This window comes from Lycorma delicatula, chromosome 3 (genome assembly GCF_047948215.1).
Source record: "Lycorma delicatula isolate Av1 chromosome 3, ASM4794821v1, whole genome shotgun sequence".
Taxonomy (NCBI): Eukaryota; Metazoa; Arthropoda; class Insecta; order Hemiptera; family Fulgoridae; genus Lycorma; species Lycorma delicatula.
The window spans coordinates 133,864,934-133,890,883 of NC_134457.1; the positions used below are offsets into that span (position 1 = coordinate 133,864,934).

At 30.2% G+C, this 25,950-nt stretch overlaps 1 protein-coding gene across 9 annotated transcripts in view; it reads right to left on the reverse strand.

The window, feature by feature from the left end:
• ewg (DNA-binding protein Ewg) overlaps positions 1 to 25,950 on the reverse strand; it is a 91,225-nt gene that overhangs the window by 53,800 nt on the left and 11,475 nt on the right. For all 9 annotated transcript variants that reach the window (XM_075360604.1, XM_075360611.1, XM_075360608.1 and 6 more), the window contains exons 4-7: positions 20,249 to 20,373; positions 17,437 to 17,553; positions 12,963 to 13,158; positions 1,766 to 1,878 (exon numbers count right to left, since the gene is read on the reverse strand). In XM_075360604.1, coding sequence (XP_075216719.1) covers positions 1,766 to 1,878; positions 12,963 to 13,158; positions 17,437 to 17,553; positions 20,249 to 20,373 — 551 coding nt within the window. The remainder of the gene's footprint in view (positions 1 to 1,765; positions 1,879 to 12,962; positions 13,159 to 17,436; positions 17,554 to 20,248; positions 20,374 to 25,950) is intronic.

The following is a 25,950-nucleotide window of genomic DNA, read 5'->3' on the forward strand; positions in this document are numbered from 1 at the left end:
TCATCTATACTAATTATATTAAGGACTAAAGTAAAATTCACCAATCCACCACAGTACAGAAACTAATAATATTTTTTACCTTATTAGTACTTCTTCATTTGTACATCAAAAGCACTTTCGAAGATTCTTCCTCATCAGTTGATCAAAAATTAAAAACTTTATAATTACATATTAAAAATTAAAATTATCGCATACAAACAGTACATCTGAAAGATTCCCAACTAAATTTCTGTAGTCTATAAAAGTAGCGTCTCTTTCGGACAATCAAGGAACTATGTAGTACAATGTCTGATGAGTGTGTGTACAAAATTTCATCATATTTTGTCACTCTAGTCTTGAGTTATATTTGCCCACATACATTGGGTTCATGTGACCTTGTGTAAGCTCTTGACATGGAACATCTCGATTCCTCCCCGAGGGGAGAAGATCCCACCACGTAGCATGTCTGGTCGCTACACCAACCCCTCTGTTCCTTGCCAGTAGTGGCTTTAACGGAGGTTTGTGACATGGAACAGAGAAGCACAATAAAATTTTGTGTTCCGACACAAAACCTTCTGTTGAAACATATTCTATGATACAACAAGCATTCAGTGATGAAGCCGCATCTTGTACTACAACATACACGTGATGGAAGCGGTTTAGAGATGGTAGATAGTCGTTAGATAATAACAAACAAAGCAGGAGGCTGTCAACAGTTGTTCACAACGAAAACACTGCAAAAGGGGTCTAACACGAAAACATCGGATATAACTGGTCTAACTGTCCCAACTGTGAATTATAAATTCTATTTGGAGTAATGAAGCACCTGATGCGTCTCATTCGTTGAATCCAGCCTGAGTACTGGGATCCAGGCAACTGGACTCTCTTCCACGACAATGCCTTGGCACACATGGTAACAGTTTTAACATATTATTACGCTGAAAATCAAATTACTGTCTTATTCCACCCAACTTGGGTCTAGCAGACTATTTTTTGTCCCCGAAACTCAAGTTGAAGATGAAAGGCCGCTTTTTCAATGACATTCCAGCCATCCAAAGGGCTCGCACCAAGCAGTTGAAGGCAATCCCACAAAGTGATTCTCCAGAGTGTTTGACGGGTTTTACCGGCACTGAAACAAGTGTATAACTAGTGAAGGGTTCTACGTAGAGGGATGATATGAGTAAATTCATTAATCTTTAAATTTTTATTTAATTTAGTTCAGGAACTTTTCAGACAACTGTGAATATTGTAAAATATTCGGTAAAAAATTAAATACTAAAAATTAAACATTTTTAATAACAATTTTTTTTTTTTATTTCCTATACATGCCTGTGGCCAGCCACTATATACAGTACTGTCTGGCCACAGGCATGTATAGGAAATTTTTAAAATTAAAAAAAAATTTGATATTATTAAGAATTTTTAATATTTCATTTCAATTTTTTTCTGCATATTTTGCGCTATGTATGTGATAATTTTCATTTTTAATACATAATGATAAAGTTTTTAATTTTTGATCAACTGATGATGAGGGAAAATCCTCAAAAGCACTTTTGATGTACAAATGAAAAGTAATAATAAGCTAAGAAATATTATTAGATTCTGTACTGTGGGGAATGCTACATTTTACTTTTAATCAAATGTTTTAACTAACAAAAGTTCAGGTTGTAAAAAAGAAAAAATCAAACAAATGATTCTACTAAACATGGTTGTCATATTCCACAAAATATTTTACATTTCAAAAAATTGAAAAATAAGTTAATTAAAAGTGAGATAAATTCTTTACCTTCTGCTTTTCTTCTTCTGGCCTAGCATCCATACGAACATTAGCCCATGGTAGTTCTTTAGGCCACCAAGGTGGCCTTGTAGATTCTCTGCCCCAACCTGGCTTTCCTCGCCCTAAAACATCAATTACAAAAATGGAAATAAAATAATTTTAACAACTTAAGAAATATATAGAATTTAATTACAGCATAAATAAAATAGTTATGATTTTACTTTCTGTGATAATAAAACTAATATAATTGGTGAACGTAACGTAACAAAAGAAAAAAATTGGTAATTTTTTTTTTACAGTTAATAAATTACATCAGTTTTGTTATGAAACAAACTATCTTAACGTTCTATTTATTTGAAAACTTTAGTAACTGTTTTTCTGTTTTGTTCAAGAAAAAATAATTTTTAATTCCATTACATATGTAATACATAACAATGTTCAGGAATACTGTTGGTATTAGTTGTTTTGGGTTTTTCTATTACTGTTTTGGTGGTTAGTTATTTTTTGGGTTTTACAAATATATATTTATATATACACACACACACACAAGGTCTGTAAAGTAATGAACTAGTTTTTTTTGGCAGCCAAAGTGGCAACATGTAAACATATGATTATATGAACAGCTGATTTATATTAGGTATTAATATTTTTAGTCTATTGTTGCCACATGAGACATAAACAAACTTTTAGTTAAACGAGTTTTTGTTGTGCATTACAAAAATGAGTGATACTAATTACACTGCCCAACAATGAAAATGATTTGGGCTCAAAAATGGCTTATTCTTATGTATTTCCATCTGCTGAATTCAAAAATCACCATAAAAATAACCAATTAGTTCTTGCTTTGGAGATACAACGATATGCCATTTTTTACCCGATCTACATTTTTGTTTGGGGGTAATTTTGTTTTTTGAGTTGTCACATCTGTTAAATGACAAAACACAACGTTCTCCAGCTGTTTCTAGGTTACCAACATTATTACTGTTCCTGTGACTGTGACTTTCATATTGTTTGTGTTGTAATTAGTAAAGTAATTTCAAATGCTTTGAAGTGAAAAATTTGTTAAATCAAAATGCCATGAAACTGTGTAAATTCAGTGAATAATTTTTGTTACATTTGTGGTGAAATAACATTCTCGTCACAGAAACGCAATCTGATGCCTCTTGCGAAGACTGCCTATCAGCATTATTTTGGTATGAAGGTAGGGGTAATAGGATAAGCCATGGGCTCCGCATATATGTTGCAAATCTTGTTCAGTTATACTACGAGAATGGCTGAAAAATACAAAACGATCTATGACTTTTGCTGTGCCTATTATATGGTGGGAGCCTACAAACCATACAGATAACTATTTCTGCTTGCCTGAGGAAAAGAGGAACAATTCAATACCATAATCTTCCATCTGCTATTCAACCTATTCTACATTCAGATAGTTTACCAGTTCCTACTCCACCCCAAAATTATGAGCTTGAAGTAGAAAATGAAGACAGTCTGGAAGAAGAAGAACCCAACAAGCCTTCCACATCCCATGACTCTGACTTTGACAAAAAAGATGATAAACCACACAGACTGATTCAAGCGGAATTGAGTGATCTCATTCGAGACCTTGATTTGTCGAAGAAGGCAGAACTTCTAGGGTCAAGAAGCAATGGAATCTTCTCCAACGTGATGTCTGGGTCTCACAGTACAGACATGGTCATAGAGATCTGCTTTCTTTTTTTTTTTTTGAGAAGAAAAACAATCTTGTTTGCAGCGATGTTAATGGCTTGATGAAAAGTTTTAATTTGAATCATGATCCAGCTAATTGGAGGCTATTCATAGACTCCTCTAAGCTTAGTTTGAAAGCTGTATTACATCAAAATGGCAACTGTCTTCCATCTATTCCTGTTGGTCACGCAGTTCACATGAAGATGACTTATGCAAACATGGCAATCCTCCAAGACTCAATCAAATATGCTGAATACAAGTGGAAAATCTGTGGCGATCTAAAAGTCATCACTATACTCTTAGGAATGCAACTGGGGCAAACTAAATACTGCTGCCTTTTATGTAGGTGGAGCAGTAGGGATAGAGAATCACATTATATTCAAACAGACTGGCCTGCAAGAAATCTTAACTCTGGTGAGAAAAATATCGTTGCCAAGCCTCTTCTGAGCCCAAAAGATGTTCTTCTTCTACCCCTTCATATAGGTTTGATGAAAAGTTTTGTCTTAAGTATGAACCGAGAAGGACAGGCCTTTAAGTACTTAAGAGACGAATTTCCTACATTAAGTGATGCAAAAGTTAAGGAAGCTATTTTTGTTGGCCGACAAATTTGACAACTTGTTAAGGATCCTGCATTTGATCAAATTTTGGAGCAGAGAGAAAAGGCAGCTTGGGAAGTCTTAGAGTGTGTCATTCACGAATTAGGCAACAAAAGAGATGAAAACTACAGTCAGTTGGTGACAGTACTTCTGCAAAAATTCCATCAACTTGGATGCAACAAGACCTTAAAATTCATTTTCTCCACTCACACCTGGACTTTTTCCCTCCTAGTTGTGGAATTGTCAGTGAACACTGAGAAAGATTCCATCAGAATATTTCTGTAATGGAATAAAGATATCAGGGCTGTTGGAATGAAGCAATGCTTGCGGATTACTGCTGGTCTGTGTGTAGGGATGCTCTGGAATTAACTTACAAGAGGGAAGCCAAAAGATAACGATCTCATGAAGCCACCATATGATTCTCTTCAGATTCAACCAACTGTCATGTATTCCTCCACCAATTCTTACAATATAACTATTGTAACCAATTCTTACAATAGTTATATTGTAAGAATTGGAGGAATTAAAAGAATGTCAAATGGACTTCCTATATTGTTGGTATATGTAATTAAAATGTATAGTTTTCTCTTATTCCATTAAAATAAAATACTTCCACCTACTGTATATCACAAAAACTAGAGCTAATAAAAAGTTTTCTTTGTCATATTCGTTTTTCTCAACCCAAAATTACTAAAATTTGATTCATTAAGTGAAGGAAACATTAAAAAAAAACTCACTTAGGAACACATGTAAGACGTTATACTTCTTTGGCATGAATAAAAAAAGAATTTTTTTTACACATTCAAACACATTTGAACTGAGTCTAACGATCGATAGACGATATTAAATACCATGAAATTTGAATAAATAAAACTTAAATTAGGTAATATTTATTATATAGTTTTAAAAACTACCGAAGTATTTGTTGACATACAAAACAAAGTTCATAGAATATATTTCAATCAGTTTAGTTTCATTAATTCTTCGGATGATGATTGAATAGGCACAAGGGTTATCAGCAGCTTATGATATGAGAAATATGATACAAATAGTTTTATTTTATAATTGTGTATTTTATAAAAAATGTTGTTTTTGGTAAATTTAAAATTATTCATGCAAAATCAAGAATTTATCTGATGTGTGCTATTTTCTGTCATTAAAAAATATGATTTTATTCATAAAAAATAATACTTACATAAATATAACCTCAAATCTTGATACACAAAAAAAGAATATATGCTGCAATATAAAGTTTTATGAATGTGAACAACAATATTCACAGTATCATTCTTCAGAAATCCGTGTATATAAATACATATTTATTACGATTCAATATTTGTTATGCTTACAACACGTGCTAATCACTTAATTGCATTAAACAACTGACTGAATTAAACACTACAGTGGATAAATGCAAACTGATTCACTTGGGTCTGCGCAAATCTTCATGGTGTGATACATCGGCATGCGCTACTTCTGTATAACTTGCTGAAAATACACTCAGATCAGTTTCTCCTAATGCACCAACGGAAGTATAACTTCAAAAAATTTTTTGTCGGGCAGTGTTATGAGCAATGTTGTGCAATCAAGTTTCGTGTTAAACTGGGTAAGAATGCCACTGAAACTTTTTAAAAATTGAAAAGGGCATATGGAGATGACACTTTGTCACGAGCCCAAGATTTTAGGTAGTTTAAAGCATTTTCAGATGGCCAGGAATCAGTTGCAAACGATTCACACTCTGGAAGACAGATAACGTCAAAAAGTGACAACAATGTTGAGCAAATCAAAGCCTTGATTCAGTACGACCGGCAATTAATTGCCAGAATGATTGCACAACAATTGAATTTGAACCATACCATATTCCATCAAATTTTGACAAACAAATTGGACATGAAAGAAATTTGTGCAAAATTGGTCCCAAAAAAACTACTGTTGAACAGAAAAACAACAGGGTGGAAGTGTACTACAATCTTCTAGAGCAAATTGAAACTGATCATGATTTTCTAAAAAAAAATTATTACTGGTTATATATCCTGAAGCATATCTTGATACATATTTGAGTATGACTCAGAAACAAAATGCCAACTTCAAACTCACCATGTCCCAAAAAACCAAAAATGAACAAATCAAAAAATTTAAACCATGCTAATTTGTTTCTTCAATAGTAACGACATTGTCCATAAGGGGTTTTAGCCAACAGGACAGACTGTAAATCAATATGTTTACTGAAAAATTCTTGAAAGACTGTGGAAAAGAGTTGTCCGTGTTAGACCAGCCGTCAAAGACAACTGAATAAATACATCATAACAATTCACCTTGTTACACTACACTCTCCATTAATGAGGTTTTAGCAAAAAAAAACATTCATGTAGTTCCTCAACCATCTTATTCACCTTACTTGAGTCCCTGCGACTTTAAAAGGACACCATATTGGAACAGTAGAAAACATTTTAAAAAATGTAACTGACCATCTGAAGGATATTCTGGTTTCGGAGTTCTAACACTGCTATGAAGAGTGGGAAAACCATTTGAAGCATTGTGTGGCTTCCCAAGGAAACTATTTTGAAGGTGATAGAGTCCATATATAATTGGATTGTAAATAAAAAGTTTTTCTGAGCCAGTTTCATTACTTTATTTACACATCACATGTGTATATATATATATATATATATATATATATAAAACAGCAGTTAGTTAACACAAGTTTTACAAAGTACAGCAATCCTTAAATAACTTTTCAGCCACTAAGAATAGAAGAATAAAATTTAGCAAATACTGTCACCTCTGAAAGATCTTTTTTAGCAGTGTGAGACTAACTCACCTGGAGGAGAGATAGACAATTCAAAAAATTTAAATGGAAAGGAAAAGGTTGTGACCAGTGATGGGTAAATTCCCAGGAATTGAAGGGAATATTTCCAGGAATTTTGGAAATTAATTAGTTTTAGTGGGAATTTATTCTTCACACCCTCTCCTTTCCTCTAACAATACCCTCTGATAAAATATAGATACAAATGTATAGCCTGCTGCGGAGTCATAAAGGGCATTTTTGTACTAGCCTAAATATAATGCAACCAGGTTTTATATAACAGACGTACAAATTGCTTTATTATTATAATTACTAAAATATTACAAAATTAATTACAAAATTCACTTTACACTACCAATACTTTCTATGGCTTCTTCATCATTATCCTTTTCATTTCCTTCCTCTTCACTTTTTTGAGAAGATGCCTATTGCTATATAGTGGCAAGTCCCCTCAAAAAATACAAAGGGGATCTTTCTGAAGATAATTGTAGCCTATAAACGTATAACAAGCCCTTTTCACTGTTAAGACAGCTTCTTTTTTTATTGTGGATAAAACTGAAATGACTTTAGTTCCTCTCAGTCACCAATGATGTTACTGGAGCCGATTAAATGTTACTAACTATTTTAGTTAGGTCAGTACCACACATTAGTCCTACCCACCACTAATGGGGCCATGCTTTCTATTGACCTCCACAGGAAATTTTTAGTTTGAATATTATCTTTCTTGCTCATGTATCCTGCTAATACCACCATAACAGATTTCACATTAACGATAATTTTTTGGGCTATTTGGTCAATGAACTTCATTCTGTTTGTTAACTTTATTCTGTTAGTTATTGTTTTATTCCACACACAAGAGGAAGCTGTTTAGTAAAAAAAACCAATAAAATCTTATTCTAAATTCTTTACAATACAACAGATATTGTGAATTAAGTATCAGTCGCTTTCCAGAACAAAATTTGCATTGCTCTTTGGTTTTAACAATGAAATAATTTTTTCTACAAGAACCCAGCTCTCATCATCTAAAACAATAGTTTTTATCTTTTTATGGTGTTTAAATAGGTCCTCAATGTCTTTCTTCACAGGCAGTTGGTGCAAGCAAGCAGTTTTAATTGAAGTATAAACTTTCTAGACAATTTAAATTTGACAAGTTTTACCAGGAAATCTTTAATATGTGGCTTTTGTTAGTTTTCAAAAGTGGTACTGAGGCTTACTTTTTATTGTGCTAGCAATATTAATTGCACGTTTAATTGAAGTGAACGTTGTTGTAGTGGAAAGGATGTCCTCACTAGTTAGATGTAGCATATGGTCAAGGCAACTAAGAAGCATGATAATATGCTGTACGCTGTCCTCGTGTACAATTTCAAACTTTCTGTAAATTTCTGACATTATCTCCCATCAGTAGCAAACATTTATGGATTCCATACTTGTCTAGAACATCTTGAATTTGAGAAGTGAGGTGTAGATGAAGTAATGCCCGTTTCTTCTGTATTCACAAACTTAGCTTTGGACGTACTGATATGGAGATCATGACACCGAAAATACCTTCATTACAAATGTTGCTCCAACCACTGCACTGAAGATGCAAATCTTCAGAGTATCTATGAAATTCCGAACATCAATCATCGTATGATTGTACTCCATATCTAAGAGGCATACTATATAGGAACTTCTTTGTTGCTGTTGTGAGTGAAGACCTCAAAATATTGAAAAAATTCCTTCCATAGCTCGTCCCTAATGGAGTTAAAATCCCTAATGGTTCTCTGGTAACATAGATAGTTTGTGCCATCATAGTATTTGCTTTCACCTGAAAAAAAATAAATTTACATTAGTAAACTGTATCCTAGAGTTTGTTACATTCACAACAAATGATATTAATCAGTACCCCTCTAAAAACCTTGCAACATTAGCAAAAATATTAGCTTCCCTATCTATTATAATATTATATCTATAAATTAAAATGGATAAGAATACATATGGAATTAGCACTAACCAGTTGACTTTCCCCATTTGAGTTAAAATAACTGAAGATGGATGCAGCAGATCCATGTCATGAGTGAATAGAGGATAGGGAAATTTTGCACCTCAACAGATTGAGTAAAACATTATACAGTGAGTGTCAAAGCATTCTTCTGGAGATAAATCTGCCCATAGTACCTTAAAGATGCCAAAATAATTTAGCATTTTAATGTAAATACAGTTGAATAAGTAATAAATTAATCATATGTAGTATTTGGTAAATTTATGTTTGTTAATGTTAGCAACATCATATAACAGATGAGAAAAATGCATATATAAATTTAGTATTAATAAAATAGTCAAATAGTACACATCAATAACTTAATATTTACTATTATAACATGATTAACTATTTTATTGCTGATAATTATTTTAATAAAGTTTATAGAATCTAGTTCTAACTGTTATTCTAACAAATAAAACATTTAAACCATATTCTTTAAGAATTAACCTTTATGGAATATGACCAACTTACTTCTACTAAAAATTTAGGAAAAACACTATTACTGTGCCTTTCTCTACATTGTTGGGTAAAATTAATCATTAATAATGATATATGAAGTTCTTACCTGCTTACATACACCTCCCTTTTTGTTCTTTACTATCGTTTTGAAGTATTCCTATACAGAGTTTCTTTTTCTTCCCATTTTTAAACCAGCATCAAAAAATTGCAAAGAAACTGTTGGCAGCAAATTTAATGACATAATGATTTACACGAAAATTAATTAAACTTAAAGTTAACCATCCAAGTTAATACGGTACGAGGCAGTGCCAACCACCGAAGGAACTGACACCGCATTTTGATAAGTGCTGTTCCTTTTTGGGAGCAGCTCAATTTATTGATGAAAATGTATGAAATAATGAATGAATGATTGAACTGGTGTGGGTATACAGACAAATGGGTATACTGGTAATTAATGCATTAATTACCAATACTGTTTAACTAGTACGATGATTGGGGTTAACACTGGCGACGGAGGCTTCAAATACTAACTCATTTACATACATACTTAACAGGATGATCCCTGCATAGGTTACAATTGTTTTATGAATGGCTCAAAATACCCTATTTTCAATGTAAGTACATTTTCACTTTTTATTGTCATAAAAATATAAATTGTGATATTGTGATAAAAAATCATCTTTTTTATTCATTCGTCTAGACAGGCTAGATGGTCAGGGTCATACTCTTTGTGTGGGAAAAATAGAACCTTAATAACATAACTGAAAGACATATTTACAGCTTAAATAAATTTATTTAAATAAACATCAATGCATGTCTGGGCTAAAAAAATTACTAATGTTTTCTGAAATTTTGTTTTTTAGGGAATATTCCCTATAAATTAGTTTCTTGCAAAGAATATTCTTGAAGGAATTCCTGGAGCATATCTCTGGTTGTCATACATAATTTTAAAGGACATTAGAAAACAAAATTTTAGTGTAAAAAACCTTGGGCTATAACACAAACCAAAGTAGCAGCCATCTACTATTTTTCATAGATAGTTTTAAAGCTGCTTAAAACCACTTAAAACTGCTTCAACAAAATGTGAAAAAAATAATAAAATTTAGCAAATATTCCAAGCTAAACTCAAAACTATCTATTTTTCAATATTAAACTACTAGTTGTTTGTACAATACACCATTTAATTTTATCTTCACAAGTTTTTCAATTAATATTTAACTTTCTTGATGCATGAATATAAACAGTAGCTTAAAAAATATAATAACAACCAATGTCAATATACTAACACAAGAACTTTTTAATTAATTAAGATGAATTAATTACAATTTTAATATTTCAACAAAACACTTTTTTATTATAAATCTAAGAAATCATAACATGCAATTCACACAAATATTCTATTTATCTCTTTATTCTTTTTCCACCAATAATTAAAATAATATCTTTTGCCATCAATAATTTAAAAGTTTGATGTAATTATCAATTTCCCACTGTGCTTTTCTATCTACTATCCTTCACAAATATTCTTCAGTCTTTATCTTGTGTAGTCAAATATTATTTTGTTACTCATACTATGAGGGTGGGGTAAAAGTGCTTGACCTGGATAAGAAAACATTCTACTGGATGGATTTTTCAACAGACACCATTAAGGTCTGTACACTTAGCCCAGCTTTCCATAAGTCTGCTTATGCCAATTCAGTATCTCAATTTATCCACATCCTTAAAATAATCATCTGCAGCAGCAAGAACTTTATTATTGGCAAAACATTTCTTAACTCCAAACCATTTTTACTTCCTTGTATGAAGTAAAGAAAATATTGTCATCACAAAAAATTTTGGTTTTCACATTTCAACAGAAATATCCATTTTGACCATTCCTGAATCCACTTTGACTAGTTTTGGCATGATATCTATAAGTACATAAATACATACGTACGTACATATATGCATGTACGCATATGCATGTACGTATATGCATGTATGCATATACGTATGTAAGTAAACAAACATGTATCTTGTATAACTCAAAAACGACTAGCCGTAGGATGTTGAAATTTTGGATTTAGGACTGTTGTAACATCTAGTTGTGCATCTCCCTCTTTGATTACAATCAACTTGACCAAAAATGTCCAAAAAAAACCCAAAATCCAAAAAAGTAGGATTTTGGTATTTTTCTTAATTGTACTAATAAGCCTTCATTGGGAGCTTTCCAACAAGTGGTACTTATTTTCATTGGTTGCAGTTACAGCCAAATAAAATTTTAATTAAAGAAAATTTGGATCTTACAAGGGGAAGACAGATCAGTTCGAATCTGTCTTCATTTCTTATTTTTTTTTAATTTAAATAAATTGATTTATTAATCATTATTAACCTCAGATTGTAAATCTTTTTTTACAATAAATAATTCAATAATAAAAAAAATATATGAAAAAAAATCAGAAGTTATTAGTGAAATAAAATTTTATGTTCTTTTCATTAAAAAAAAAATGTGCATATGTAATTTAACAGGTTTAAAGGAAGTCATGTGGTGCCCACATCAGATTTTTTAGGTTAGGAAACAAGTGATGATCACTGGGATTCAGATCAGCCTCATCAACCATCACAAATTAACGTAAAAATCCCTCTAAATTGAGCCAAAAGAGCTCAAGACAATCACTTGAAATGTTTTTGGTCGGGATGAGCAAACACGGCACCTATCTAGCGCACAGCTTGTTCATGCAAAATATTGCGCATACATTTTGTTGACATGCCTACAGACTCTGCTAACTTGTTCAGTCACTCATCAATCTGCAAAGTGATTTTTGCACTTTTTCTCTCATTTCTCCCATTGCCACTTCAGAAAGATGTCCATTGTGAGGTTCATTGTTAGTGTCTGTTCAAGCCATTTTAAACTCTGCAATCCATTGTTTAACTTGTTTATGATGGAGAAGAGCCTCCCAATGTCATATCAAGCTCTTTAATTTCCTTTGCATGAAAGCCTTTCAGAAAAGTATTTAATCACTGCACAAATTTCCAGTTTTTCCATTTTCCAAAAACACCCAATTCTCCACTTTGATGGACTGTAAATACTGTACTAAGTGATGCAGCAACTTCAAATTCTTACAGTAAACTAATCAGAATAGAATCATGTGATGCCGTCGAGAAATTATGCATACTAACGACATCTCTGTGTGAGGCCCAGAACTTTTCACTCCAACCTCGTATCTATGGCTAAGTTATGTTTAAAATTTGTGCAAGAGCAACATTTGGACTTAGATTTTTCTTAATTATCATTGGTACATTACATACTTTAAAAAAAACATTAATAAAAATGGATATTAAAGAATATTAAATGGATATTACTTTATAATAAATAATCCATTTTAAACATGCTTTATTATGTTGAATCACCATAAATGCAGAAGTTTTTCTTTTTTTTCCGAAAGAAAAAACAGATCTAGTTACTGCTTATTATTCATATTACCTGACTTGTTTAGTCAGGTAATATCAACAAACAAACTTGCTAGCTATTTCTAAAACAAAGAAGAACTCTAACCACAAACAAGGTTTAATTATTTCTAAAAGTAAAATGTTTTTAACACACTCATTTATGTAACCTTTTTCAAACTGACATACCAGTAGAATATTTGAGCATAAGTGGTATGAATGCTCTCAGTTGAGCCTGTGTCATTTTTTCAACAGGTGTTGGAATGCCATCAATAATCAGTGGAGGAAGTTCATAAAGAGAAGGGTCTTCTTGAACAGGTGGAGGTGCCTGCTGGGCCAGTGCAGTCTCTAATTCTTCCATTATCATACTTCGAAGGTTCTTTACCTGATAGTAAACAATAATGTTAATATATCGAAAAAGATAAGCATCAAAAAACACAAATATTATAAATAAAATAAATTACAATTTGAATACTTTGGCTACACTGTAACTAACCTATCAAGACTCCCCATTTGGGAGTCCGAGTCCACCAAAACCCAAACACAGGAGTAAAAAAACAAGAAAACATCAAATGGGAGTTATTTACAGTAATGGTTAAGCCTCTTATGAATGGTCGTGACTTTTTGTTCACTAAAAATATATATACTAACATGATAACCAGTAATATTGTTTTGTTATATATTTTTATTTCTATAAAAGCTATTATCAAAATTAAATATTCATTAGTTAATATATTTACAAGTTTTTACTCTTTTCTCATCACACAAAATGAAACTGCCATTTTTATTTTTCTAAGACAGCAAGCAAACATACGTTTCTTCTATACTTTATCAGATGGTACAGGCTGCAATCACATGTTTTACTATTTTCTCATAAAGAAAAATGAACTGCCATTTTTCTGTCTATATATCATCAAATGGTGCAATCAGTCATGATACACAAAATACTAGGATAGGTATCAAACAATTATTATGAAAAGACCGTTTGATAAATTATACATATAAATATAATAAATAATATAACAACAATGAATACTAATTATTAACAGAAATAATATATAAATATAAAGATAATTATATTTTTTGTGTACTATTATGATGAAGGGTAAACACCGTAAAATTACAGTCAAATGACCATCAGCTGGTATATATTTTAAGTTAATTTCCAGTTACATGGAAATTACATATAATTTACAATTTGTAAATAATAAATCATAAAAATTAATAAATAATACACATAAATGAAATAAGTTTTTTTGCCAGGAAAACTGTGTTTTAGTTTTCAAGACAAAGGTTTTGTTGTTGATATCAGTAAACGACAGCTGGGAGTGTAAGGAAATTGAAAACTACAATCTAAAGGTAATTTTTATGTATTATATTGATTGCTTTATTAAACTGATCTAAAAACATTGGTTTTTTACTTATTTTATGCAATCACATACATCATAACAAAAGTGATGAAAGATATAACACAATAACTGATATCACAACCACCAAAAAAAAACAATTTCATGGTAAGAGTGTAAGAGAAACTCCTTATCACAAAACAGAATGATATGAAAAAAATGGTGAATACAAACCCCTGAAAAACACTTACAGTGTGAAGGTATCCCTCAAAAAACAATTATTTGACAAATGTGAAAAAACATATATACAAAGAAACTGTATAACAAAAGCTCTATATTGATAGCCAAGAGACTACAGTACTGGCTTGTTTCAATTAAAAAATAATAAATAGGAAAATAATGTTACTCTGCATACAAAGTTTAAAAAAAAATAGACAGAATTTTTAATTTTTCGATACTACATAAGTCCAACTGTCACAATGTTTTTTTTTGTTGTGATGGTACACTTGTCCCTAACATATATTTACAATGGTAGCCATATTGGATGCTTAGTTGGCTTTTGAAAAGGTTACACATGTTTTTGTTCAATCAGCAATTTTTAACTTGTGGAAAAAATGGAACAACGAATTTGCATTAAATTTTGCTTTATGAATGGAATAAAGTAAAGCACCACATTGGGAATACTGGATTTTGACGATTCTTCTATGAATAAAATAAGCATTTACAAGTGCTACAAAAAAGTCTCCAAGAGGGCCATAAAGAAGATGAAGATGACAAGCACCTTGGATGTCCCAGCACTTCAATAACCAATGACAACTCAAAAAAATGAAGAAAATAATTATGGACAATCACTGAATCACTATCTAAGAGGTTGCTGATGATGTTGGCATATCATTTGGCTCATGCCAAGCAATTTTTTTGGACGTTTGGGCATGAAACGTGTGGCAGCAAAATTTGTTCCAAAATTGTTGAATTCAACCAAAAGCAGTGCTGAATAAATATTGCTCAGGAAATGCTGAATGAAATAGAAGATCCAGAACTGCTCAAACAAGCCATAACTAGTGATGAAACATGGGTGTATGGGTATGACATCAAAACTAAGGCCCAATCATCTCAATGGAAGCTTCCTGAAGAGCCAAAACCAAAAAAAGCTCATCAAGTTCGATCAAATGTAAAGATTTTGATCACTGTGTACTTCAATTTCAATGGCTTAGTGTATAATGAATTCTTGCCACCAGGTCTTATGATCAATAAGGAGCACTACCTGGACGTTCTACACCATTTGTATGGAGCAACCCGAAGAAAATGCCCGGATTTGTGGTGAAACAATTCATGGCAATTGCATCAAGATAATGCACCTGCTCACACTTCACTGCTTGTTTGTGAATTTTTTGGCCAAAAACATTGTTGTGATGCCTCAGCCTCTGTATTTGCTGGACATGGCCACCCGTGTGACTTCTTCCTATTCCCCAAGCAAAAAAGAACCATGAAAAGACAAAATTTTGCTAACATTGAAGAGATAGACAAAATCACTGAAGGAGTTAAATGCCATACTAAAAACTGCATTGCAGAGGTGCTTTGAAGATTGGAAAAAGCGCTGGCACAAATGTATTATATCTGAGAGAAGTACTTTGAAGGTGACCAAATCAATACTTATGAATAATTAAGCTTTTTTAAGAAAAACTAAAATTCCACATATTTTTTTATCAATTGAGTAGCTTGCTTGTTTTTTGTTTTTTCTAAGCCAGTTGTTTGTTACACTTTGAAACAGCCCCATGGTGAGTGAATTTTTGTAATTTTTCAAGTTTTTCCACAACTTAATTTATTAAATATTTTTTCTCTGCATTTGCAGCAAAGAATTGTTTTTAAACAAGTTTGAAAGTAGCAAATAATATTCAGTCTCTTTGTATATCAATCTTTTTTCAGATTCAGACCAAACATTTTTTTTTTATGGATACTTTCCACACTGTAAGTGTTTTTCAGATGTTTGTATTATTCATTCTCTTTATATCATTCTGTTTTTGTGAGGGGATTCACTAACACTTTTACAATGAAATTGTTTTCTTAGTGATTGTGATCTTAAAAAGATACTAGTCTACAAATGTTATTATTTCTGTTGAAATTTAAGTCAAGAGTGTTCATAAAATCTGACATAAATTCTGTAATTATATTCATCTACAAATCTATTACTTTTTGCCCATGAAAACAGTTAAGAGCGTACATAAATGGTGCTTCGAGTACATTAAAAATCTTCATCATTCGTATACTGTGGAGCACAATAACATTGGTTCAATGAGAGTTTAAAATAGTGAAAGGAAGGATTGTGTCACTTTTTGTAATATAAGTACTCACACTTTATTAATGTAAGTATACTGCAATGTATTAGTAACAAGGTGCAATATAAAAATAATGTAGTAAAATTAATTTATATCTTTTTTAATAACATCTGTCTGAATTGTATTTGTCCTGCCAAATGCCCAAAATGTTATTTCTAGCAGGTTATGCCAATATTAATTCCATGCTGAAAAACACGGCAGCTATTTTCATTATTACTTTATTTTTTTAAAAATTAAGTAGAGTAATAAGAAAAATAAAAAGAGCAATGGTTGTAACTGTTACATTTATACATAGATGTTATGAAGCAATTGCCAACAACAGAAATTCTGGATATACAGACAGATTATAGCTTAGTATTTATAACAAATGTTAACTGTATATGCAATAGTGATTATTTTTTCCCATTTCTTAATTTTATTGTTGTTAGTAGGTTAGTGAAACACATATCAGCAGTCAGAACCTGTAAGGACATTTGCCATACTATATAAAGATCTAGACTAAGAGGATATGTACACAAAAAGTTTTTTTTTAAATATAAATGAAAAATTTTATTAAGGCAAAACACATTTTTTACTGAACAAAATAAGTGTTTTAGTTCAGTGACAATTTTACTTTCATTATATCACAGATGAATTTATAAGTTATTCCCAAGTAGCGGCACATGCTAAAATATTATTTCCATTCATACACACTTAAAAATTATTTTCTGTAATTTTAAAACGTTTTAATATTAACATGCACGATACAAAATGGTTTATCCAACAATCCTGAATTTTTAAATTACAAACTACAATTAAAAATTTCCGAAACAATAAAAAAGTCTAAAACATCATTCAAAGTAAAAAAATAAGAAGTTGTAATTCTTTTATAACTGATAGCTAGATAAATTTCAATGGGAGTAACTGCTTCATAAATAATGTGAACATGAATTAATAAGTTATACTCAGCATTATTTTAACAATTTTAATATGCATGTTTACCACATCCTCCAATGGTTTAGCACCGAAACACTTAAAGCTAGTAGTTGGTTTTCCAGGAGTAGCAACTAAAACCACAGCTTGTTGGCCAACTCTTGTCGCAAACTCATCAATTGTTACCTGCAAGTAAATGAAATGATTACAAACAGAATATGTAATTAAAAAGATAGAATATAACTACAATATTTTTAGCGTTATTTCAAACAAATGAAACAAAGTTATAACTTTAACAATAACAAATAAGATAAATAAAATTTGAAAAATGTTAGCAATGCTAACATATATTTTGTTAACAACTATAACAGTAACATAATAAACAATTGTACTAAGACAAATAATAATAGCAACACAATAAAAATCTGTACCACAAAAAATAAAAAATGCTTAATTTAAAACTATAAATTCAACTTCAGTTCAATTTTTTTTAAATTGTTTAGTCTTATTATTTTGAACAAAATGTAATAAATATGATTTACACATGAATGGGAATAATAGCAGTAATATATTAGTAATTTTTAATAATACTATTCACACTACCAATTTAATTCTCCTTTTTGTAAAACAAGTAATTTCAAATGAAAAAATATTGTGGATTGATTAAAATTAAATTATTACTAACCAAAGTACTTTTTATTCCATTCACACTGGTCATACATCACCACGTGAAAAAAGATAAAAATTTCAGCAGCAGTCAGCACATATAACAGATTAATTAAAAATGAAAATTATAAAATAAGCATTATAATATATAAAATAAATTAAATTTTTTCTCTTATGCCTTTCCTTTTTCTCCTATTCTTCTTTTTTTACAGTAGTTCAAATTTCAGAAGATTCAAAATAAATTGTGAGTTGGCTTTACATTTTTGTACAATGTCATTTAAGCTAAGAAATCCAGACCTTCTCATTTTCTACAATTACAGATTTTCAACAGTATAATAACATTTATTAAGTGGTTTTTAATTTTTTTTTTTTCATTACTTATCACAAATTGGGTAGATTATAATAATAGCAATAACTACAACTTAGTGCTTTCTCTAAAATCACTGGATGGTACACAGGAATAAGATCTAGTTCCAGAAGATGAAATTCAGCAAACAGTAATAAAGTTTACACAAATTCTATAAATACAAACAATTATATGAAATATATATATGCAAGTCAGAGAATGAATTCATTACTCTATTAAAAAAAAAAATGCTTTCCAAATTTAACAAAAAAATATAACTTTCTATTTATGACATAATTGATCAAAAATAGGCAAAACATTTGAATTGATGTACCTTCCTTTGATCTATCAAGGTACCTGGAAAGTGATTAATTCACTTAAAGTTTGTCCTCATATGATTCGAAACTTCTGGAAAGTGATTAAGTTATTTAGAGTTTGTCCTCATATGATCCTAGAAACTTGTTTGAATGGGATACCCTAGCAACTCCTGTTTAAGTTAAAAGCCTACAAATTTAAGGCAACTTGCAGTTACAAATTGTGATAAAGTCAGTTTGCAAAATAGCTAAAAGCTAATTGAAATTAGGCACATCAGTTTTCCTGAAATTTATAGACTACTGGTAGAAAATCAAAAAATTATAATGCATCTCTGAAATAAAACTGTTCTTAATTCTTATTAAAGAACAGCACAGTTGACATTTGCATACAACCAAAAACAGAGTAACTCATAACCCCAGTGATATCATCAATGTATACGAGGAATAGAAAATATTCTAAATTACACCTCATAAAACTCTAGGCAATTTGGTCATAATTAGCAGTATAACAATTAGAAATGATCAAAATTGTCTATTTACACTACACAAATAAAAGGAAATTAGATTTAAAACCATATTCTACAGCATTCAAAAATGTAACTTCCTTAAAAGAAGGTAAGCCATTCCTTCCTTCCTTCCTTCTAATCTTAGATAAGTCATGAGGAACTAAAACAAAAAAAACATATGACCTATCAACAGCCCCCAATCATATGTTATCAGGTTTTTATGAATTATCATAGTGTTTAATGAATTTAGTGTATGAGCCCGAAATAAAAGGATAAATTAATCGTTTTAGTTGATGGCTTGCAACTTATAATAGCAGAAACAATAAACTTGGGTAAATAAGGAGGCACCTTGTACTTCATACCATTCTCCAGACTGAAAGGCCTCAAAACTCTAGTATAAACATGAAACTCTTTGTAAAGTTAATGTCAAGGTTTAATTTTAAACTTTTGAAGATGTTGACAAATACTAATTGGATATTTGTTTATCATATCTTATCCTACACATACAGTCAGCGTAACAGATTTTATTAATATCTGTGGAATTCTTACAGTCACTGACAACTTTATTAAAATATCCCGTGCTCTCCCAAGTGGCTGTTTACAAATGACACTTTTTTGTTATTGTCCAATAGCAACCACAGATCCACACATAAAAGATTCATTATTAGTCATTCCCACCATAACAACGCACAAGCATTGTTAAAATTACCTTAAAACCCTTTTTAAGTCATAAAATATCTTCAAAAATATTACTTTTTTTTAACAAAGCAACTAAAAGCACATACACTTCAAATTTCAGTATTTCAGAAATTACTATTAAAATCATAACACTTAATTTTTTAATCACAATACATTTCAAAGAAAATTACACCAGTAAGTAATCTAAACATTTACCAACAAATTCTTTTAACTGATATCATTATTAAAATATACCATAACATCAAAGAAAAAATTATAATATTTGAAATGACTTCACACTAGCTAATTAAGATTGCATTATAAAAACAAGTAATTAGATACATATGAAATATATTGAAATTTAAACAAACCCGTAATTTCCGCAATAATCTATTTTGTTGTCGTTTTCTAATGGAAGGATTTGTTTCAAAAGAATGAGGTCTCTTCCTTTTTTTAGCCGATACAATTGCAGCAGCAGCAGCCATCCCAACAGGTCCTAAAATCAAATTTGACAAATATCAGGATAGTAAAACAAACATTACTATTACAGAATACCGTCTGTATTGAGTTTAGTACACCAAACATTGCAACAAATAGAAAAATTTACAAAAACTAATACATCAACACAAAAACAAAACATGCAAAATAAGAATATTAGTAAAAAAAAAAAAAAAACCACAACAATTTCCATGTAAAAATGAATAGAACTAAAACATTTTACTTGTGACTATAAGGCCAAACTACACATGGGAATTAAAAACAGTGTTGCTTATTTTCAAATAAGATAAATATTTAATTTTAAGGAAACAAAGCATTACTTTAAGTTGCAACTAATAAACATAATTTTTTCAGCAGACTCGGATGAACATGATATACACTCATACCACAACATAATTATTTTTTTCAAAAATGAAACATATCTATGTGATGTTAGGTATTAGATATGGTAAATACGATCAATAAAAATTTTAAACCACCAATCTGGTACACAAGTATCAGGCTTGGCATAAGCCTTGGTAATCCTGAAATAAAACGTCCAAAAAAGAAAAACATAAACTGCAAAATTTTATGACCCTAATTACCTGTATTACCATATAGCTGTTAAAAAATACTAATTTTTTACAGTGAATCAGAGCTTTGAATTTTAGGCAAATTTTCAAAAAATTAAAGAACAACGCAGTAACATACTTACTATATTTGCAAATGTAATTTTATTTGAATTGTAAGGATGAAATTTTGTACTAGCACCTTATTTGCGTAAGAAAGACATTTGCAAACAACTGATAATACAGATGTGTATGGCAATAAAAATTGCCTTGGATGTAAATGATATCAAATTCCACTATTGCAATTGAAATTAGCAGTTTATGTTACAAAGTCTATTTTTTAGTTCTTGAATTTCTTTCTTCAGCATCACAGGTTAAACACACAGATTGTGATTTTAATTTTACAGACACTAAAATCAATAATCTAGATGTTCATAAGAGATTTTTCTTTTTCTTTGAGAGAATTAAATATTACACACTACATTCTTGAAAAAACTCACTTTCTTTATTTTTAACAAATGCCAATTATAAAAACCTAACAAACGCTTTTAATCTTAATGTTCAGTTTTTGTATTTGCTATAAATTTTTGAACATGCTTCTGATAAGATTCTTCATTTAGAAAACAATTATTTTTTGCAAGCATATCTAGCAAACAAACTGGTGTAGTATAAAATTATAGAAAGTGGGTAACCTACACCTGTTCCATCCAACAGTTTAAAACTCGTTACATGAAAATTTAGAATAAATATTTTATAGCACTGTAAGCCAAGAGAGGAAAGTACAATTCAGTGCAAGACATTACAGTCATGTATAAACACAACAATAGTATTAAATTAAGAAATGCATCAACGCATCAGCAGACTATACAGCAACAGATACCATGAAAAGATACTACTACAAATATTAAAGTTAAGTAATTGTCCAAATAAGGGGAAAAGTTTTTTGAAACATCTACAAGTACAGTAGGCCCCAATTTATACCTACTCGGTACAATGGCCAACTTATAACAACACGCTTAGTTTACTGAAAATGAAAAAAAACTCTTAGTTTACTGTAAGTTGTTGGTAGATCGCACTAAGATAAAGGATATTTAATGCTGACTATTTACTTGCCCTTGAAATATTTCATACTTTTTATTCCCTCCCATGACCATTCCCTTCCTTTAACTGAATACTCTTGCATTCCAATACTGTCAAAACAATTTCATTTACTGTTGTACTATATCCCCCTAATATATTACCTTACAATCACAAATGTGGTTTGATTGTGGTGGATTTATGGTTTTAGAAACATTCATTTTATGTAGCCTGATGTGCCTAGTGAACCATTTTATAATATTTAATCTTAATACTTTAGTCAGAGAATTTTGTTATCACACTTTGGTGGTGGTGTATTACATAGTGAGCAGTTATTTTTCAATTTTATGTTACATATTTTTCCTAATTTTTTAACTTTCATTAAATAAAATACTCAGCATAATTAGTAAATCTTTAAACATATAAAAGATTTTAATGGATATATTGTTAAAAACAGATAAACTGAAAATCCTTTTTAAAGAATCTAAGATTACTTTCAACAAAAAATTTTTAATTTTAACATTAAGAGAATCAGATATGACAAAAAAATGAAAGTCACGAAGTGTGTATTATCTCATTCAAAGTTGTATTATAAAAAACTAGAATAAATATTTCAAAATACTGCAGTGACACTTAAAGAAAGTAATTAACAAAAGTCTCTTACAGAAGAAGACACAAATTTTAATAGAACAGATTAACTACAAAATGCAACTGGTTCAAACTCACTAACTCAGGTAACCATTTTTACAAAAGGCAATTGTCAATGTTTCAGCTAGAGAAATATCTATTTTGAATCAACAAATGTGAAACTGAGGAAACACGTAATATCATCACATGGTGGTTTAACTGATTTAGAAAATAAATTGCATAACAGCATTAAGATACAGGATGAAGTTGCAAGTGCAGTTTTAGCTAATACTGAATATCTTAACTTATTAGGTAAAATAATAGATTAAAGTGAATACGAAGCTCATTAGATATTCACAGTTGTTCAAATTATTCAAAGCATAAGTCACCATAGACATACACAGCCTGTAGTATACCTGGATTTAGCTTGCAAAATCATGTTTTCACACAATATACAGCAATATAGTCCAACTGTTTAATTAAAATAGCATACTTAACTTTATGTATAAAATATTCAGAAGATTTTCTTGCAGTTGAATCTGGAACAACACATTTGTGCAATGCTGAGGTCAGGACTTACAAATACCCAATTTGACCGCTTTCGATAAACCAATTAAATCATTTTAAGAGAGATTAACTTAAGATTTAAGTAAAACAAATTCCCAATGGTCTTTCAAATCTTTTTCAGGAAACTGAAGATAATAGATCAGATCCAATGCCTAGTCAGATTACTCTAAATACTGGAATTGAAATCCACTATTTTTAAACAATCATCTTCAATATTTCTGAGTTATTATTAGAATCCTATAGATGAAAACTTCAGCCGTTACGTAAAAGCAGAATTTAAGTAACAAAATAATGAATTCCTAAATAATACTTGTCAACTATAGCAATAACAGCAAACTACTATAACAAAAAAAAATAATAATAATTTTCTACTTTAAAATGTAGAGTAAAGTAAATTTTTGATATTATAAATACTCTTCAAAAATGATTTAGTTTTAATTCAGAACATGTCTTCTTTGATATAATATTGTATTTACAAACAAAAAGAAGCTGGCTTACTAAAAAAAAAATTTGAAGTAACGATCTATCTTTTTAAACAAAATATACACTTATTATTTGTGTCACTACTTATACCAAGTGAATTAGAAGATCACTGTGTTGCTGTTCACAAGGCATCCTTGCAATAAATTATGTACATTGCTCATCACCCATGCACCATGTTGGCCACAGCTACAAACAGGCAAAAAATATGTATTTGTATGCAAACAAAAGATACATCATTAGTAAATAACTTTCATATTCATTTCATAAGTGTAGTATTTCATACTACACTTTTAAAATAAGAAAATTAAAACATTTTTTATATCTACCTACCTTCATTTTATATCAAAATAATTATGTTGTGGGGCTTATGTAATTGTTTTTCAACTGTGCAACACAATACAAAAAACGAATGCAACTACGGAGAATGTATTATTAACACATGCAAAATGTTACAAAAATAGAATACATTTAAAATAAATTATAACTTGCTAGGATGTATTTTTTACACACAGTCTTTTGTACAGTTACTCCTTCAGTCATACTGATGGAACTGGTCAGTGTATGCTTGTTATACATAGTATGGTATTTTACAGAACAGTCAGTAGAAATAAAATAATGCATATACAGATAGACCAGCAATCCAAGGACATAAATGAAGAAAAGAGAACACTACAAAATATCATTCAAACACAAAGAAATCAAATCACAATAATTACTTAAAAATCATACTTTTCTCACAAACACACATTGTACTAGTAAACTAATATGATGATTTAATTTAGATTATCAATCAAATCTTAACAACACAATTAAGTTTAATAAAATTAATAAATAAACATTCGCCCTAAAAACATTGTTTCAATAAATTATTTTTTAAAATCATTACTTTTTAAATTATTTTGAGTACAGCCAGGAATTTCATTAAAACTGGAATGGATTTTACTCCTATCGGTTAATCAAAGTTTCATGATTGATGAAAAACAAACCAAGGTCCGGTTCGGAGAAAATATTTCTCAGTTAGGGTCACATAGAAATTTTTAAAAAATTATTATTACATAAAGAGAATTATTACATAAAGAGAACAAGAAAATGAAATTAAAATAATTAAATTACAAAATTAATTAAAATTAATAAATTATTAATTTTTGGTCACTCATTTTGAACCACCCAGTTGGAGACATACTTTAAAGCGTTTTGTTTCTTTGAATATTTTTGCTAGTGGCTAAAAATCATTGTCAGATTTCTAAATTAGGACATGTCTTCTAGTATATGTAACCTGTGTTTCTTAATATTGGATGCTATTCAATCTCAGCAAGCTGGAAAGTTAATTATTTAATCATCACATCAACCATATAAAAATATAAAATGGCAAGTCTCTTAAACAATGTCTTTAGATAAGGTTGATAAAAAAAAAATTATGAAAAATATATTGATAAACTGACAATTTGATGAACAGTTAACATTCATTCAGCTATCAAACGGCTAATCTAGTATAGTTTGCTATTTTATTGAATTATATACTAAAAAAAAATAAAGGGGACCTAAAAAAATAATTTTAAATATTAATTAAAAATAATTAATATATATACTTCATTATTTTATTCAACTATAGTGCTATCTCAATTATAGAAAAAATTAACAAATTATTTTTTTTAATCTATGAATTTTAATTTTTTATTGTAACTTTTTAAAACTATGACGAACCAAATGGCACTTTATTTAAAATTAAACTATCAATGTGGTCATGAATAAACTTTCCTACTGGCTTAACCTGCAGAGACTATCAGGTGAAAACAGGATTAACAGTCTTCTGTGCTGAAGGCTGTGAGTTTTTGATAAAGCTATATCATATAGAGCACTGATATTTTGAGGGAAAGCCTAAAAATCTACAGAAAAAGAAAGGCTAAAAGATTCTTCTTTTTCTGTAGATTTTAGTCCAATGCACTGCATCTCTGAAGGTTTCAAAACTAAATCATTACTGATGTACTGTAAGCTGTTCGAATATTTCTGTCATTGGACATCAACATAATTGCTGAGGCCTAATAAATGGCACACCAGGTCATTAGCAGAGAATACTGGAGTAGTGTTTAACACACACACACACATTCGACTTCCATTGTTACTGATACGGCTTTAATCTTGATATGTGATCTGATAGTATCAACAGTCTTATTGCTTCTGCTCCTAATAGTTTTTACACCAAACAGTTTCAGTGATCACATTAGTAACAGTAAGGAATGGTGAGATTTCACACCTGGAACTCATCTGAATGC